The sequence below is a fragment of the Mustelus asterias genome, chromosome 14, assembly GCF_964213995.1.
Source record: "Mustelus asterias chromosome 14, sMusAst1.hap1.1, whole genome shotgun sequence".
In the NCBI taxonomy this organism is placed as follows: Eukaryota; Metazoa; Chordata; class Chondrichthyes; order Carcharhiniformes; family Triakidae; genus Mustelus; species Mustelus asterias.
In genome coordinates this window covers 82,951,053-82,967,458 of record NC_135814.1, presented here as the reverse complement: position 1 = coordinate 82,967,458, position 16,406 = coordinate 82,951,053, and the positions used below count along the sequence as shown (strand labels likewise).

At 39.1% G+C, this 16,406-nt stretch overlaps 1 protein-coding gene and 1 pseudogene across 4 annotated transcripts in view; both read left to right on the top strand.

Annotated features, from left to right (window-relative positions):
* pikfyve (phosphoinositide kinase, FYVE finger containing) overlaps window positions 1-16,406 on the top strand; it is a 161,840-nt gene that overhangs the window by 89,652 nt on the left and 55,782 nt on the right. For 3 of the 4 annotated variants that reach the window (XM_078228705.1, XM_078228703.1, XM_078228704.1), the window contains exons 12-21: window positions 5,516-5,683; window positions 6,741-6,803; window positions 8,131-8,260; window positions 8,832-9,012; window positions 9,758-9,832; window positions 9,948-10,055; window positions 10,267-10,407; window positions 11,019-11,145; window positions 12,715-13,934; window positions 15,617-15,717. In XM_078228705.1, the coding sequence (XP_078084831.1) occupies window positions 5,516-5,683; window positions 6,741-6,803; window positions 8,131-8,260; window positions 8,832-9,012; window positions 9,758-9,832; window positions 9,948-10,055; window positions 10,267-10,407; window positions 11,019-11,145; window positions 12,715-13,934; window positions 15,617-15,717 (2,314 nt within the window). The remainder of the gene's footprint in view (window positions 1-5,515; window positions 5,684-6,740; window positions 6,804-8,130; window positions 8,261-8,831; window positions 9,013-9,757; window positions 9,833-9,947; window positions 10,056-10,266; window positions 10,408-11,018; window positions 11,146-12,714; window positions 13,935-15,616; window positions 15,718-16,406) is intronic. The other variant, XM_078228706.1, reaches the window with a different exon arrangement.
* Window positions 11,415-11,761, top strand: LOC144503963 (cytochrome b-c1 complex subunit 8 pseudogene; annotated as a pseudogene).

The following is a 16,406-nucleotide window of genomic DNA, read 5'->3' as shown; positions in this document are numbered from 1 at the left end:
TTTTAGTCCCTTAAATTTTCATCCACATTTTTGTTTGGATATTAATTATTTTTTAAGTTCCTCACTCTAACGAGTTCCTTGCGTACCCTGTATTTCTAGTATGTAATTTGAGTCTTCTATTTTGAAGATAGATGCAAGATATTTGTTCAACATCTCTGCCATTTCCTCATGCAGTAAGAGTTTTAACAACACCAGGTTAAAGTCCAACAGGTTTATTTGATAGCAAATGCCATTAGCTTTCGGAGCGCGGCTCCTTCATCAGATGGAGTGGATATCTGCTCTCAAACAGGGCATACAGAGACACAAACTCAATTTAAAGAATAATGGTTGGAATGCAAATACTTACAACTAATCAGGTCTTAAAGATACAGACAATGTGAGTGGAGGGAGCATTAAGCACAGGTTAAAGAGATGTGTATTGTCTCCAGACAGGACAGCCAGTGAGATTCTGCAAGTCCAGGAGGCAAGCTGTGGGGGTTACTGATAGTTTGACATAAATCCAAAATCCCAGTTTAGGCCGTCCTCATGTATGTGGAACTTGGCTATCAGTTTCTGCTCAGCGACTCTGCGCTGTCGTGTGTCGTGAAGGCCGCCTTGGAGAACACCTACCTGAAGATCAGAGGCTGAATGCACGAGACCGCTTTTGCCTGGTGATTGTCGAGCGGTGTTCATTCATCCGTTGTCATAGTGTCTGCATGGTTTCCCCAATGTACCATGCCTCGAGACATCCTTTCCTGCAGCGTATCAGGGAGACAACGTTGGCCGAGTTGCAAGAGTAGGTACCGTGTACCTGGTAGACGGTGTTCTCACGTGCGATAATGACATCCGTGTCGATGATCCGGCACGTCTTGCAGAGGTTGCTGTGGTAGGGTTGTGTGGTGTCGTGGTCACTGTTCTCCTGAAGGCTGGGTAGTTTGCTGCGGACAATGGTCTGTTTGAGGCTGTGCGGTTGTTTGAAGGCAAGAAGTGGGGGTGTGGGGATGACCTTGGTGAGATGTTCGTCTTCATCAATGACATGTTGAAGGCTCCGGAGGAGATGCAGTAGCTTCTCCGCTCCGGGGAAGTACTGGACGACGAAGGGTACTCTGTCCACCGTGTCCCGTGTTTGTCTTCTGAGGAGGTCTTCACGACACACGACAGCGCAGAGTTGCTGAGCAGAAACTGATAGCCAAGTTCCGCACACATGAGGACGGTCTAAACCGGGATCTTGGATTTATGTCACACTATCAGTAACCCCTACAGCTTGCCTCCTGGACTTGCAGAATCTCACTGGCTGTCCTGTCTGGAGACAATGCACATCTCTTTAACCTGTGCTTACTGCTCCCTCCACTCACATTGTCTGTATCTTTAAGACCTGGTTGGTTGTAGAGATTCGCATTCTAATCAGTATTCTGTAACTTGATTTTGTGTCTCTGTATGCCCTGTTTGGGAGCAGATATCCACTCCATCTGACGAAGGAGCAGCGCTCCGAAAGCTAATGGCATTTGCTACCAAATAAACCTGTTGGACTTTAACCTGGTGTTGTTAAAACTCTTACTGTGTTTACCCCAGTCCAACGCCGGCATCTCCACATCATGATTTCCTCATGCGCCATGATAATTATTCGGTCTCTGTCTCTCATGGACTAGCATTTACATTCACCAGCTCTCTTCCTATATATACACTTGTCAAAGCTCTACAGTCTGCTAAGATAAAAGCAAAATATGCAGATGCTGGAATCTGAAACAAAAACAGAAAATGCTGGCAAAGTGACTGGAAGGTCATCCAGATTCAACACAGTAGCACTGTTCTCTCTCCACAGATGCTGTGATTCCTGCTGAGATTTGCCAGCATTTTCTGTTTTATCTACAGTCTGCCAGTTAATTCTCTTCCATTTTTCGCTCTTTTTATTAACTTTTTGGTCATCTATATCTGGCTTCTAAAATTCTCCCACCCCTTTGTCGTACTAATTGTCTTCACAACATTATAACCCCCTTCTTTTAATCTAATGCTATCCTTAACTTCCCTTGTAAGCCATGAATGGATTTTTCTCTTTTTTTTAATGAAACATTGTTTTGTTGAACATTTTGATTCATTCCTTTAAATGTTTTGCACTGTCTATTTAAGGTCATACCTTTTAGTCTATTTACCCAATCAAATTTAGCTGGCTCTTTCCTCATACCTATGTAATTGGCTTTAAGTTTATTATTCTTGTTTTCGACTCAAAAATATTGTTGTCAAACTTAATATGGAATTTGTATCACAATTACTCTTTCACAGAGAATCCTTCACTATGAGATTATTAATTAATCCTAGTTCATTGCACAATTGCAGACATAACTAGCTTTGTAACTATGTGGTTTCATAGCGTGTTGTTCTAGGAAGCTGTTGCGAAAGCAATTTGATTTGACCAAACTAGATGAAGTTAGGTTTCCCACAATTATTACATTGCCTTTGTTGCAAGCTTCAATTATTTCTTGTTTAATGCTCTGTCCAATGGTATAACTAATGGTCAAGGGCCGGTAAACTACTCCCACCAGAATTTTCTGACCGTTGTTATTCTTAATCTCCTCCCATACAAGTTCTAATGCTTGATCTTCTGAGCCACGATCTTTCCTTACTACTAATCTGTGTTATCCTTTATTATCAGGATTACTGCTTCTGTTCCATTTTGCTTGCCTTTTCCAATGTTGTGAACTCTGGGATATTTATTTCTGAACCTTAATCACCTTGCAATTATGTGTCTGCATTGGTAATTTTATCAAATCAGTTTATTTTTATTTGTGGCGCAAGTTCATCTAGTTTGTTACGAATGCTTTGTGCATTCAGTTACGAGCTTTTTTACCCAGACTTCTCTGCTGGACCTCTGTCCCATGCTGCATGTCATTACTACAAATAGCTATACTGCTCTATTGCCTCGATTTTTCATAGAATTCCTATAGTACAGAAGAGGCCATTCGGCCCATTGAGATTTCCCCAACTCTGACAGAGTATCTTACCCAGGCCCTCTCCTCCTCCCTATCCTCATAACCCCACACATTTCCCATGGCTAATCCATCCAAGCTACACATCTTGGGACACTTAAGGGGCAATTTACCACGGCCAATCCACCTAACCTGCACATCTTTGGACTGAGAGGGGAAGCCGGAGCCTCCGGAGGAAACCCACACAGACACGGAGAGAACATGCAAACTCCACGCACACAGTCAACCTAGGCTGGAATTGAACCTGGGTCTTTTCTCTTTTTACTTTTCTAAATCACCCTTCATTTGACCCTCCCCATTCTTTAACTTGAAGCACTTTTCATAGACCAAAGTGTAGGTCTCACCAGAAAGTTTGTCATGCACAGGTGATTGGGGCTGGCTATCGGTGTGTGGTGGGGGGAGGGGGAAGCAGATTGCTGGAAGAAGGGGTGTCGGAACTGCGGGGATGGGGTAGGGGGGGATCGGGAGATCGGGGCTTGGCGGGGGTGTTGGTTGAGGCTGGCATATTGAGGCGGGCTGGGAGAGGCATGGGAAGGCGCAGGGAGGGCCGGCGATGCGGGGGTTACAAGGCTGGTCAGCAATGGAGAGGCCGGCAGATGGGCCACACCGCATGCGCCGATCTCGGGCACTGACAGATATGCTGCCGGCCTCTCCAGCCGGAATAGGCCCCCACCCACTGAATTTCAACAGGATTTACACTAGTGCACTGCAGACTGCACGAGTGGGAGATTCATTTTGAAACTCCCACTGAAAAAACCAGCGTGATTTATGTAAGTTTGACACTTAAAATCTTTTTGGGAGAATCGCCCCCCAGTGTGTACATATGAGAATTTGTTTGTGCAGTAATGTCCATTGAGCATGTTCTATTGGTAATGGTACATTTACATTGTTTGTACTTCATTTCTTAAATGATTTAAAAGTTCATCTATTGCCCATGTCTAAGTGGGAGGTTTTTAAAAAAGTTTTTTAAAATTACCTTGTATAGCTTCTCTGGCACTTGAACACTGTGTATCTATATATATATATATATATATATATATGTGTGTGTGTGTGTGTTTGCTGTCCACTACTAAATTCTAGCATTGATTAGTGGTTGCTTAATCATTTTATTGTTTTTTTCCACTTCCCATTTTGTACTTGTGCAGAATCAGCAAGATTCCTCTGTCCCATGTGCTGTTTGGTATATTCTGTTTATTAAAATGTATAAACATAAAAAACAAGCTCCATTACAATCGGCACACTTTTAATGGTCTGTTTACAGTGCAGCCAAGAGTTCAAATCAGTCCATTTTGAACAAGATTATTTTCTTCTGTGGACAATCTTTACTTCTAATACAGCATAGAATGTATTGTAAAGTTATACTATTTTCAGTTTTGTTAATTGAGCATTGTTTGTTTGTGGTGAACGGTAGGAATATGGTTGCTCAAAATCCAGAATACGTGCTATTTAATACTGCGTGGTGTATTTATATTGTATCTGTAGTGGTCATAGTTGTGAGGTCTTTCATTCCTGTTATTTGTACTGTTGTCCTGCCATGGATTTATGAAGCATTTATGTAAGTGACAAAATTGTTACTATAAATTTAATTTTTAAAAGGTGTTCATCCTGTGTTCTTGCCCCTTCCCCCTACTGTAGTGCTTTGGATACTTCACAACATATAGGTAATCTGTAAGGTTATTTTGGTCATGAAAATAGCTTCTTGTATTCTTTGATGTGGAGAACTTTCTTGTGCTTTGAAGTCTAGAGGAAGCTGCTAAACTGAACTAGGGAAATAGTTATAGCTTTACACTAGCATGCAGTTTTCCAGCATTGGCATACATGTTACAAAAATAAAGCATACAAAGCATACATGCATTAAATAGTTGAGTGATCAATGTAAAGTACTGTATTGAGGAAAGAAGAAAAGAGCTTCAGAACTGGTAAAGGAGATGAACAAGAACGTGGATGCCAACACGACATGATGACATTTTAATTTTTAATGCAGCTACATAATCTATTACATTAGAAAAATAAGAATGACATAAGTGATGGCGAATCACTTTGAAATTGTGCCATTAAGTGTACACCTACCAGACTGTTACATGCCGACATCAGTGAGATTTATGGATTTCCTGTTTATAGTGTCTATCTCTGCCTGTTCAAAGTCACTAATTTTCCCATTCCAATTCCAGAGCCATCTAACTGAGAGGGTGTCCAACATATGAGCTAATCAAAACACAGACTTCAAGTGCAAATATGGCTTCATGTCATGCCATGCATGAATTGTGGAGTGCTGCTAAATACCTTGGACAAATTAAGATTTTTCAAATTTGTTTTCACTTTCCACTAAAATTAAAATTGCTTCCACTGGCACCTATGCCATAGATTAGCCACTGCTGTGATACAGGCTACATTGGGCCACGACAAACAGATTCAGAATTGAATACCAAGTGTTTAGTGTTAAATTTTGAAAAAAACAAGCCATAACCTGGCTTGGTACACAATTTGCATGTCATAGGCTGAAAGTGCTTTGCTTGAATTTCCACGAACACAGTCATCATAATTTTTTACAGGCTTTTCCAGCCCTAGCAAGCGTACATCAGTAAGCAGCTTTCAGTCAGTCGTGGACAGCGACTCTGCAGCTTCTATCAGCCTAAATGTGGAACTGGACAATGTCAACTTTCATATCAAGAAACATTCCAAGTACCCGTATGTCCCAACACATCCAGCAGATCAGAAAGGTATGGAAGGGAAAAGGAAAAGCAATGAAAGAGACAGTGGTAGGAATGAAGTTTAGTTCTTTACTCCAATGTTTTGGAAGAAGATAATGCCCAAGCAAAAGTACATTTGACTGAAAGTTAAGCAATGGTTGCCGTCTTATGGTTAGTGTAGAGTTTTGAGCTCTAGCTTTTACTTTGAGAAAAACTTTCATTTAAAAAAATGTTGCTTTTTTTGTTGAAAAAGTGAACCTGCTGCCTCTGAATACTGGACTGTCTTTGCACCTTGGCTTGCCAATGAAACAGTCCTGATTATTTTTCCTCCTCTTTCATAAACCTCCCCCTCCCCTCCACTGCTTTATCCCCACTCCCTCTACAAAAATATATATATAATCATCAGCGCTGTAACCTTTGTTTTCCAGATTTCTGCATGGTAATGTTTGTTTTTATACCTGCTTTGCAACCAGCTTTTGCACTCTGACTTACCTAGCACTTTGCAGATAACATGTCATTTAGTGTCTTTTTACTGTGCTGGATACCTACATTAGACTGTTTTAAGTTCCTATTCTGGTTTATCTTTTTCATCTTTCCCTGGCCTGTCAATTTTAAACTACATTTATCAACCATCGCAGTGCTGCTGTTGTTTAAATACCTCCTTGTATTTCAGCTTCCCTTAGCCAATGTCATTGTTGCTGCAAAGTGCTGTAATTTGCTGAGTAATATGCATCTATGTGATTTTGGTATTGCAAGTTTTCTTCTAATATACCAAGTTTTGTCTGGTCTTCTCTATGTGTTCTTCTTGATAGCCAACCATTGCACACAAATCTTCGTTTCGACCAGTTGGGACATAGCTAAGGCTAAATGGTTTAGTATTTTACATTTTTGAATACTCAATTTCAAAAAAAAAGTACACAAATTTTTATTTTGTGTTAATAAACTGACTTGGTTTCACTGCTATAAACATTGTTTAAAAAATGCTGATTTCAATTCGAATAGTGACTTGTAGGCATGTGGGCTTTATAATGTGAATGACAAATGTCCGGATGCTGGCTAACCCATATAAATTTATGTCCTTTGACAGAGTTCTTGGTATCTGAGGATGGAATCCAACAAGTCATTGGTATAAGTGATGCTTTTATTAAAGGTAAGTAAAAGTTTAGGTGTAAAATTCATCAAGTTAATAACTAGAGTATTTGATCAAGGGAACTGTAACGATGACGTGCTTTAAATGGCTGAGAGATTTAAGTAAAATTTGCAAGATGTACTGCTCTTTGTTCTTGTGTGTAAACTTAATTAGTCACACTCCTACCTCTAAAACAGGTTGAAGTCCATCCACGAAATCCGGATTTAGTCTAGGCTGATACTGAGAGAAGTGACTTTTTTAAAAGAGGAAAAGTTTCTCCCTACTTTCCAGATGAATACAATAAACATCATGATCCTATTTAAAAGTAGAGTCTCCTAAAGTGTCTCAAAAAACATTCCTTCAATGTCACTAAAAACGCAGGTTACCTGTCATTTGTTGTTTGAGTGACTTCACTATACACAGCCAACTGCTGTATTTGCCTGATTAGCAATAATTGTACGTCAAAAACAATTAAATGGCTGTGAAACACTTTAAAGCATCCTGAAGATATGATGAGATGACTTAAAAATGTCAGTTCTTGCTTTTCTTTTCAATTGAGCCGTATGCCAGAACCAGATTGCTTGTATGCTAAAACAAAAAACAAATTCTATTGTTGAATTTCAATAGTAAATGTTGATGAACAGTTAAGTGTTTATATTGCCAACAAATATACAATACCATGGATACTTGTCTGGTAATATTGGCAGTAATTTCTAAACTCTGGTCATTCATTGTATCTTTAAAGTTCAATTATAATCCAGAACAAATTTAATGGAAATAGAAATTCTGCTTTTGTGCTCGCCAACAGATGTTTTTTGGAACAGTAAAGAGAAAATCATGGGCTGCTGAACATCAAAGCTATATTTTAACCCATTGTAGAAGAAACATAGAAAATAGGAGCAAGTATCAGTGATTTGGCAGTTTTGAGGCTGCTCCTCTATTCAGTATGATCATGATTGAACTTCTATCTCAACGCCATACCCCCGCTCTCTCCCCATTGTACTGAAAAATATTTATGTGCCGCATTAAACTATTTCCTGTGTTTTTTAATCAGTAGCATGGTATAAAATAATAAAATACTTGCATTTACGTAGTGCCTTTTGTGACTACCAGACGTCCCAAAGATTTATGTACTTTGAAGCGTAGTCAGTGTTAATTGTTGTAATACAGGAAATGTAGTAGCCAGCTCCCACAAACAGTAATGTGGTGAAGACCATTTAATCAATTTTGTGATTACTGGATAAACATTATTATAATGTACTGAAAAAAATAAAGATCTTGATTTTTGCAATTTCCTTCTGAATTGTTGAAAGATATATTTTAAATTATTCCTGTACTTTGCCTCCAGAATCTCTCTTTAATCGTCGGGTTGAAGAAAAATCCAAAGATCTCCTTTTTACACCACTTGGGTGGCATCACAGCTCACTGGAACACCTTAGGGAGGAAAATGGGGAGAAACAAGCAATGGAGAGACTACTGTAAGTGCATGTGTTAAAGCTATAATGTGGTCTATTGCAGCGCATGCATTTTTAAGAATAAAAGCTTGCTTTGCTGAATGTGGGGCAGAAGTGTGAAATAATGGATGCGTGGTATATTACATCAGATCTGTTACCAAAGAATGCAGCTCTTATGTTTAAAATGCATGAAGCACTGCTTAAAATGTTTGGTAACTTATCTGTCCACAATAGAAACAAATGGAAAATCAAATTTCATTTGAATATTTTAAATATTAATCTGTTTAACATCTATTTAACTTGATTAGTGTAAAAGAAATCGAGCTGGCATTTAAAGTTGTGAGCAATAAATAATTTGTATAAATGATTTATATACATGGAAAAACAATAGTTAATTTATCGTTGTTCATTTTTTGTCATTTCTATTTTAGAATATATTCAGGAAACATTTTTCATTTGTGTAATATTTTGAAAGCCAGAACTTGAGTTATCACTAATTTAAAAAGGAATTGCTTCTTTTAAGTTTGCAAGTAGCATGTTTGTTGCAGCAGAAAATATACATTTATTTCTCTCTCCTCTTATTTTTTACACACAGTTCAGCTAACCATAGCCATATGATGGCCTTGTTGCAGCAGCTGCTGTACAGTGAGTCTCTCTCACTATCCTGGAGAGATATAATTGTTCCTGTGGTCCGCCAGGTTGTACAGACTGTGCGTCCTGATGTCAAGAACAATGATGATGACATGGATATCCGTCAATTTGTTCATATAAAAAAGGTACAGTTTGCTGAAGCTGAGTTACATGCGCACATCAACATGAAAAATTGTGCTCCGTTTACAAAGCTTCATGTCAACACAAGCACCTTTTTTTAAAAAAAAACCCTGTCTACCGGCTGAAACTTCTAATTGCTTTTGTTTTTGTCAGTAGGTCTCAGCTGTGGCTCAGTTGGTAGCACACTTGCCTTTGAATCAGGAGATTCTGTGTTCAAGTCTGACTGCAGGACTTGAGCACAAAAATCAAAACTGTAGATCCAATGCTGTACTGTTAGAGGTGATGGCTTTCAGGCGAGACATTAAACTGAGGCCCCATCTGTCCCCATCTGTGGACATAAAAGATCCCATGACACCATTTCAAAGAAGAGCAGAGGTGGGATCCCAGATGCCCTGGTCCCTGGTCAATGTTTATCCCTCAGTTAACTTCTCACAAAATAAGTCTTCATTATTGCAGTGCTCTTTATATGAGCTTTCTATGTGCAAATTGACTGCTGTGAACTCGTATTACAACAGTGACCACACTTTAAATTGCTTTGCTCCCGATGAAGTTTTGGGGACGTAAAAGATCCTATATAGATGCAAGTCCTGTTTTCTCATAATCTTTTTGCCCTTTTAAAACAGGGATTTCATGTTAGAACTAGTTTTAAATCCAAAATGATTTTTTCAATTCCAAATACCTTAAATTCATTTGCTTGTTTAACATGAAATGTAACCTATGATTATATGTCATTTGCTCTTTCCTTTGCAGATACCAGGTGGTAAAAAGTTTGATTCCGCAGTTGTTAATGGGTTTGTTTGTACCAAGAACATTGCCCATAAGAAGGTAACGAAAAACTTAGTCTTCTGCTAATTATAATTCACACTTTACAATTTCATTGAGGTTATGTTTGTGTTCAGTAACATTCTTTTACTGTAACAATGCTTTTAAAATTCCACAGATGAATCCTCACATAAAAAATCCAAAGATTCTGCTGCTGAAGTGCTCCATTGAATACCTCTATCGAGAGGAGACCAAGTTTACGTGCATTGATCCTATTGTCCTACAGGTTTGTGTTTTTGATTGTGTTAAAGATCATTCATGGATAAAGTTTGCTACTAACAGTCCCAAAAACTAGTCTGCATCTGGATGAAAATTAGTCAAATTATATTGTACAAGGGTAATTGGTAGGACAATGTCAATATGGTTTTCAGATCTTTATCATGTTGTATGGTTTATTCATACTGGAGAGTAACAGTGACCTCCATCGTTGTACTTAGGAAAGAGAATTCCTGAAGAACTATGTACAGCGAATAGTGGACGTTCGACCAAATCTGGTTCTTGTGGAAAAGACGGTTTCTCGTATTGCTCAAGACATGCTTCTAGAAAATGGCATCACCTTAGTTATTAACGTAAAACAAGTGAGTTCCCCAATTTTATAAGTTAGTGTTTAACTTCTTGACTTTCTGTCATTATGTTACACATGCAAATCTATAAGGTCTTCAGTTTTTTGCATCCCTTATAAGAGAAACCAACTGCTGTGTAAGTGTTAATCAAAATGCATTTGAGTTTGGTGTCATTGGTTAAACATTTCAGTGATCTTGAAATTCTGTAAACTTGATTCCTTTTTTGAGAGATACTTTTTCAGTGGCATTTTCAAGACCTTCACTGCAGCTTGTCTGTTACTATTTTATTCCTGTTTCAAAGCTTATTTGGAAAAATATTACTGATCAGGAGGTGGAATCCTAGTTGAATTTCCTTTGGCTAGCCTAAGGACACTGTTGTGAATTGTGCATATACACTTAGACAATGATAGGCTCTGTAAGTAAATACAAATCAAAAATATTGCATTGTAAGTTGTAAAAGCCTTATTTTTGAAAGTTTGTTTTACGAGTTTAACCTTTAGATGGGGAATTTGGTGAGCTCAGTGCAGAAGATTGAACATTGGCAAGGGGAGGGAATGGTGAGATTTCAATATTTGTTTTTATGGAAGTTGATGACCATGAACATCCCATTTGTTTTTCGCGCATAGCAAGTGCTGGAGCGAGTAAGTCGCGTTACCCAGGGTGATTTGGTTATGTCAATGGACCAACTTCTTACGAAGCCTCGCCTTGGAACGTGCCATAAATTTTTCCTTCAACCATTCCAATTATCTAATGGTAAGTAACTTCATATCTTGCACCTACACATTTTTTTCTACTGTCCTGAAGGTAGACTTGATGAAATTTGATGGGTGCTTGTGGACTTATTTCCTATAGTGGAGCTAGACAACTGAATATTGTTAGATGATTTCAGCTTAGCAAGCTGTGGCAGTCAAACTCTTATCGTATGCTCACTTGGCATGTCTTCTGTATCACATTTTACCCCCTGCACAACCCACTATTCATCTACCCTTATCAGAGTAGGTGTCATTGGCTAGCAATTGGAAATGGAAGTTCTAACTTGGAAGTATGTTGCCAATTTAGTGGCCTTGCAGCTGAGTCACAGCCAAGGAGATGGGAAGAGCTTTGGATTTAGTGGCTGCAAGGTGGGTCCCCACTTTGGAAACTTGACCAAGTTATGACACATCATCAGCTACACCATCTCTCCCTTTGAACAGAAGGCATTGAGAGTTATTTCTCCGAAGGTATTCCCAACACATGGAGGCCATTCAAGGGTCAAGTGCTCCAGGTTGTTTCTGCATTTGTGTTATCGCACCTTACTTATACCCTGGCTATCCATGAACATGAATTGTCACTGAGGAAGAGCCCGGCTGACTACGTGCACGATAAATGAATGGTGGTATGTGGAGAGTATAATTTCTGATGATGTACCAAGGATATTCCCGACCAATTGTTCGTTTTCCCTGAAAATATTCTCTCTCTGTGTTTAAAGATGAAGTATTTATAGTATAATAAAAAACTAGGCATAGACTAGATATTGAATCAAAGGTTTACTGATCCGACTATCTCAGTGCCTTTCAAATAGCCCCAGAACCACTATTTGTTTCCTTATTCTTCTCCCTAATTTGGGAATGTTTTGATTAATTCAAAAATAAATGAAACCTTAGTACTATTGTGAGATTATTATAATTCACTGAATTGCATTATCATGTTCTGTTTAAAAAATTGTAATCCTCTTAATATTTTAAAACTGCTCTGTTTGCAGAAACATTGAGTTTTGCTAGTCACAGCCTGGCAATTTATAATTTTTTGGGGTAAGTTGGGTTGTAGAGGCAAGCTGATTGTTGCTAGTCAGTGGTTGCTGCACGTAAACCAGCATTTTCACTGTTTGCAGTATTTCATAGAAACATAGAAACCCTACAGTGCGGAAGGAGGCCATTCGGCCCATCGAGTCTGCACCGACCACAATCCCACCCAGGCCCTACCTGCTAATCCAAATCATGGCACAAACAGCAAATATAGAAATCCACAGGATGTGGCAGTGTGCCTACTCTTACCTTAAATCCACCTACAAATAGGATTTATGCCTTGCAGTGTTAAGTGATCTTTCACTCTGCTGTATCAAGTCTCATGCTGAATTACTTTAATATTATGACAAGAGGCAACACCCGAAGCAATATTTTAAAAAAATACAAGCATTGGGAGAAGTTTCAAAATACATCAGGTCGGAAAGAGAAGTGTTGGTTGGCAATTTTTATTTGTGACTGTCTTTGCTCGTGAATGTGACTAAACAGGCATGTATATAATTTTGAAATGTCTTGAATTTGTTTGCATTTTCCCCACCAGGTCACACAAAGACGCTCATGTTTTTTGAAGGTTGTCCCCAACATCTGGGCTGTACCGTGAAGCTGAGAGGTGCTTCAGAATATGAATTAGCAAGGGTAAAAGAAATTCTCATATTCATGGTCTGTGTAGCTTATCATTCTCAGCTGGAACTTTCTTTTCTTATGGATGAGTTTGCGATGCCTCCAAGTTTATCTAAAAGTGGATCAATCCATTCCATTATTGATGAAGAGACTGCTGAAAGTGATGGGCAAGACTTGTTTAATGATGAGAAGATTGGCAGTTTTTCCAAAGACTCTGACGCTCCAATCGAAGATGTCTCCTTGGGGTCTGAATTTGCTCCAGCTACCAGTTTTGACTGCCTGAAAGAAAATACATATTGTGAGGAGGAGAAGCTGTTGAGAAGAAGTGTTTCCCGGGACAGTATTTTTGTAAAACCTGAGGGACTCACACCTGATAGCGCTCCTCCAGATTTTGAGGCCCCTTTTCTTGATCCTTCTATGACATCTTCTGTTCATGCATCCATAATTGACTCACTGATGTCTGAAAGTAAGAAAGATCAAACACCTCCAGACACTTACCACACATTCTTACATGAGCATCCCAGATCGTCAAATGATTCTGACGATCAGTCAGTGGGAAACAGGCCTAAACTTTTCCGTGATCCCCTTCAGGATGATACAGATCTGTTCATTACTGAACATGTTACTTCCTCTGAAGATAGGCTGAAATCCTACTCTGTTGCATTCAAGCAGGAACTGAAAGATGTCATTCTTTGCATATCTCCTTTCATTACTTTCAGAGAGCCTTTCCTATTGACTGACAAAGGTATGAAATGTCCCACCAGAGACTACTTCCCAGAACAGGTCTATTGGTCCCCCCTCTTACACAAAGATATAAAGGAAATTGAATTCAGGAGAAAGAAACAACTGCTGAAGGACTTGACAAACCTTCAGGGACTGAATGGCAATGTTCAGGCAAAGTCGACTCAAATTCTTCCATCACATGATCTGCTGAGTGCCAGAATAACTCATTCCTTAGGAAGTAACCAAAGCTTGTCAAAGCTGTTAGCTGATTATAGAGCTCGAGGTGGTAGAATAAAGAACAAAGTCATAGATCCTTTTATGCAGAGCAAAGAAGACAGCAATAAAACAATGATGAAAGATGGAGAAGAGGAAAGTCAGCGAGGACAAATCCAGAATGAGTTAATGTGGGCATCAAAGGTAAGGATGTTTTTTTTTCTTAAAAGGTAGCTTCAAGGTCAAATGTTTAAGTTCCCAATAACCAGCTACCCAGTTTAGGAGTGTGCTGGGCAGATCCATATCATTACTCACTGAGTAAATGGTAAAAAAATACTGGAAATGCGCTTCACGTTTGGCGGCACTTGTGGCGAGAGAAATAGAGTTACTGGGCCGGATTTTACAGCTGGCAAGCCCCAAAGCCGGAAAATCCTGCCCAAGGTCAATGGACTGTTGCTTGGTCTGTGTCCTGCCCACTGCGATTCCTGTGGCAGGCAGGACGGGATGGGAAAATTCCACCCAATGTTTCAGAATAACGACCTTTCATTCCTTTTGGCTATGCACCACCACTGTTTTGTCATTACTCTCTCCTGTCTTCCACCAATATCATAGACCATCCTTTTTTCCCCACCTTCCTCCCTTTCACTTGACGCCTACTACATTCCTAACTTTACCCAGTTTTGATGGAAGATCATTGACCTGAAAAGTTAACGCTGTTCCTCTCTCCACATGTGTTGTCTGGCCTGCTGACTATTTCCAGCATTTTTATTTCAGAAACTTCTCTCCTATCTCCTCTACCCTCTCATTCAGCAACAAGTGCAAAGAACTCATGGACTTCTTCATTACAAAGATCAAGGTCATCAGAGAAGCTGTTTTTGCCCTTTCCCGTAGCTAACTAGATTAAAATTCCTTTGATGCACTCCCCTGCCGTCACCCTGAGTTGGTATCTTTATCTACTTTCTGATCTATCTCCCCATATGCTCCCCATGAGATTAGCCAACTGCTCCCTCAACTCTTGTTCCTGTTACACTGCTGGACACCAAAGTTCTTTCCTGTCCCCATGTTAACTGATATTTTTAATAGTTCTCTCTGCCCAGGTTCTGTCCCTCTTTTTAATCTACTGTCATCACACTGCTGTTCAAAAAAATTGGCTGCTGACCCCATCTTTCTTGCAAGATATTGCCTCATACCTAATTTTTCTTCTCCAAAATCCTCAAGCTAGTTGTTACCTCCTAAATCCAAGCCAATCTTTCCCAGAAAACTCCATGTTTGAATCCCTCCAATCAGGTTTCCGTCTCTACTTCAGAAAATGCTCCTCTCAAAAGCACTAATGAAATTCTTTGTGATAAAGGTAAACTATTCCACCTCATCCTTCCTGACCTGTAACATCTCCCATATTATTGTTGTGCTCTTCTGACAAACTACTTATAAATATGGGTGTAAAAATATCTTTATTTCACTTGTGCATTAGAAAAGTTGTGCCAAAAACATGAGTACTCATAGGGATCAAAATACTTTAAACTAGCCGTACAAAATGTTGCTTGCAATGAAACTGCTTTGGGAACAGGTATTTTATATTACCATGAGAAGCAATCATAAACTAGTTTTATACTCACACGTAGAGAAAAGGTCAGTTAATGTTTGGTTCATATAATGACTGACCTGACACTAAAATAATCATGACTAATAAAAGCTTGAGTGATAAAGTCCAGGGACCCATTAGATGAATGTGTGGACCAAACAATGGCAGGTTATGAGTTAATCACTGGTATGAGTGAGATGCTTTTTGTATTCAGCACGTGGCCATCTGTATGATCCATAAGAATGGATGCAGTGTTTTGGCATACAAGAGGAATGTGCTGGTCAGATCTATTTTTGTTTTTAAGGTGGACTGTTTGAGCCCTGCAAATCATCAGAAGCTTTGTGTTCTCTTCAGTAGTTCCTCTGTGCAATCGAGCAATGCACCTAATCCATGCGTTAGTCCGTGGTGAGTAACCATTTTGCCTTGTGTCACAAATAGTTTACTAAAACATAACCTATAACTTTGAGGTCTATACTGGTTATTTTTGTAGTGTGTATTTCCACTGCAAAAGAAAATCAGTGCTCTTTGGCCCCTTGTCTCCTCCCCCTTGTCCTTTTCTTTTTTCTTTCGTTTTAAATGCAGTTCAAATGTTGACAATAATGTTTCAATGCAGGAAAAATGTGCAAGTTTGTTGTGGAAATCCTGTTGTCGATAATTATTTGTTTTTGCATAACAACGCAGTGTGCTGCTTGCCATTTCCTTGTAAGTGCAATAAGTTGTTTAATATATATTGTGAAGTAAGTAACATGATGAGAACAAATCTTGCAGTACCATTGTACCAGTCATGTATTGTAAACTTCAAATTTTAAAAAATGTTTGTGTAACGGTGTAATACGCACCAGAAAAGCTTCACAAAATGAGAACTGTGGAGGTGAGTGAAAATTGTAATTAAAAATTTTGTTTTTGTCATTTTGGGTGGATTTTTCCATTCCAGAGACTAAATTTGTGGCAGGCAGGAAGCCCGGTGTGATTCCTGCTGGACAGCGGGGTAGGTCTCGCATCAGAGCTTCCAAATTTCAGTTCATTATTTGTGCGTCAGTGAGGAGCTTGCAGTGGGGTGGGCAGTGATTTGTCAATCCTGCTGCTACCTGATA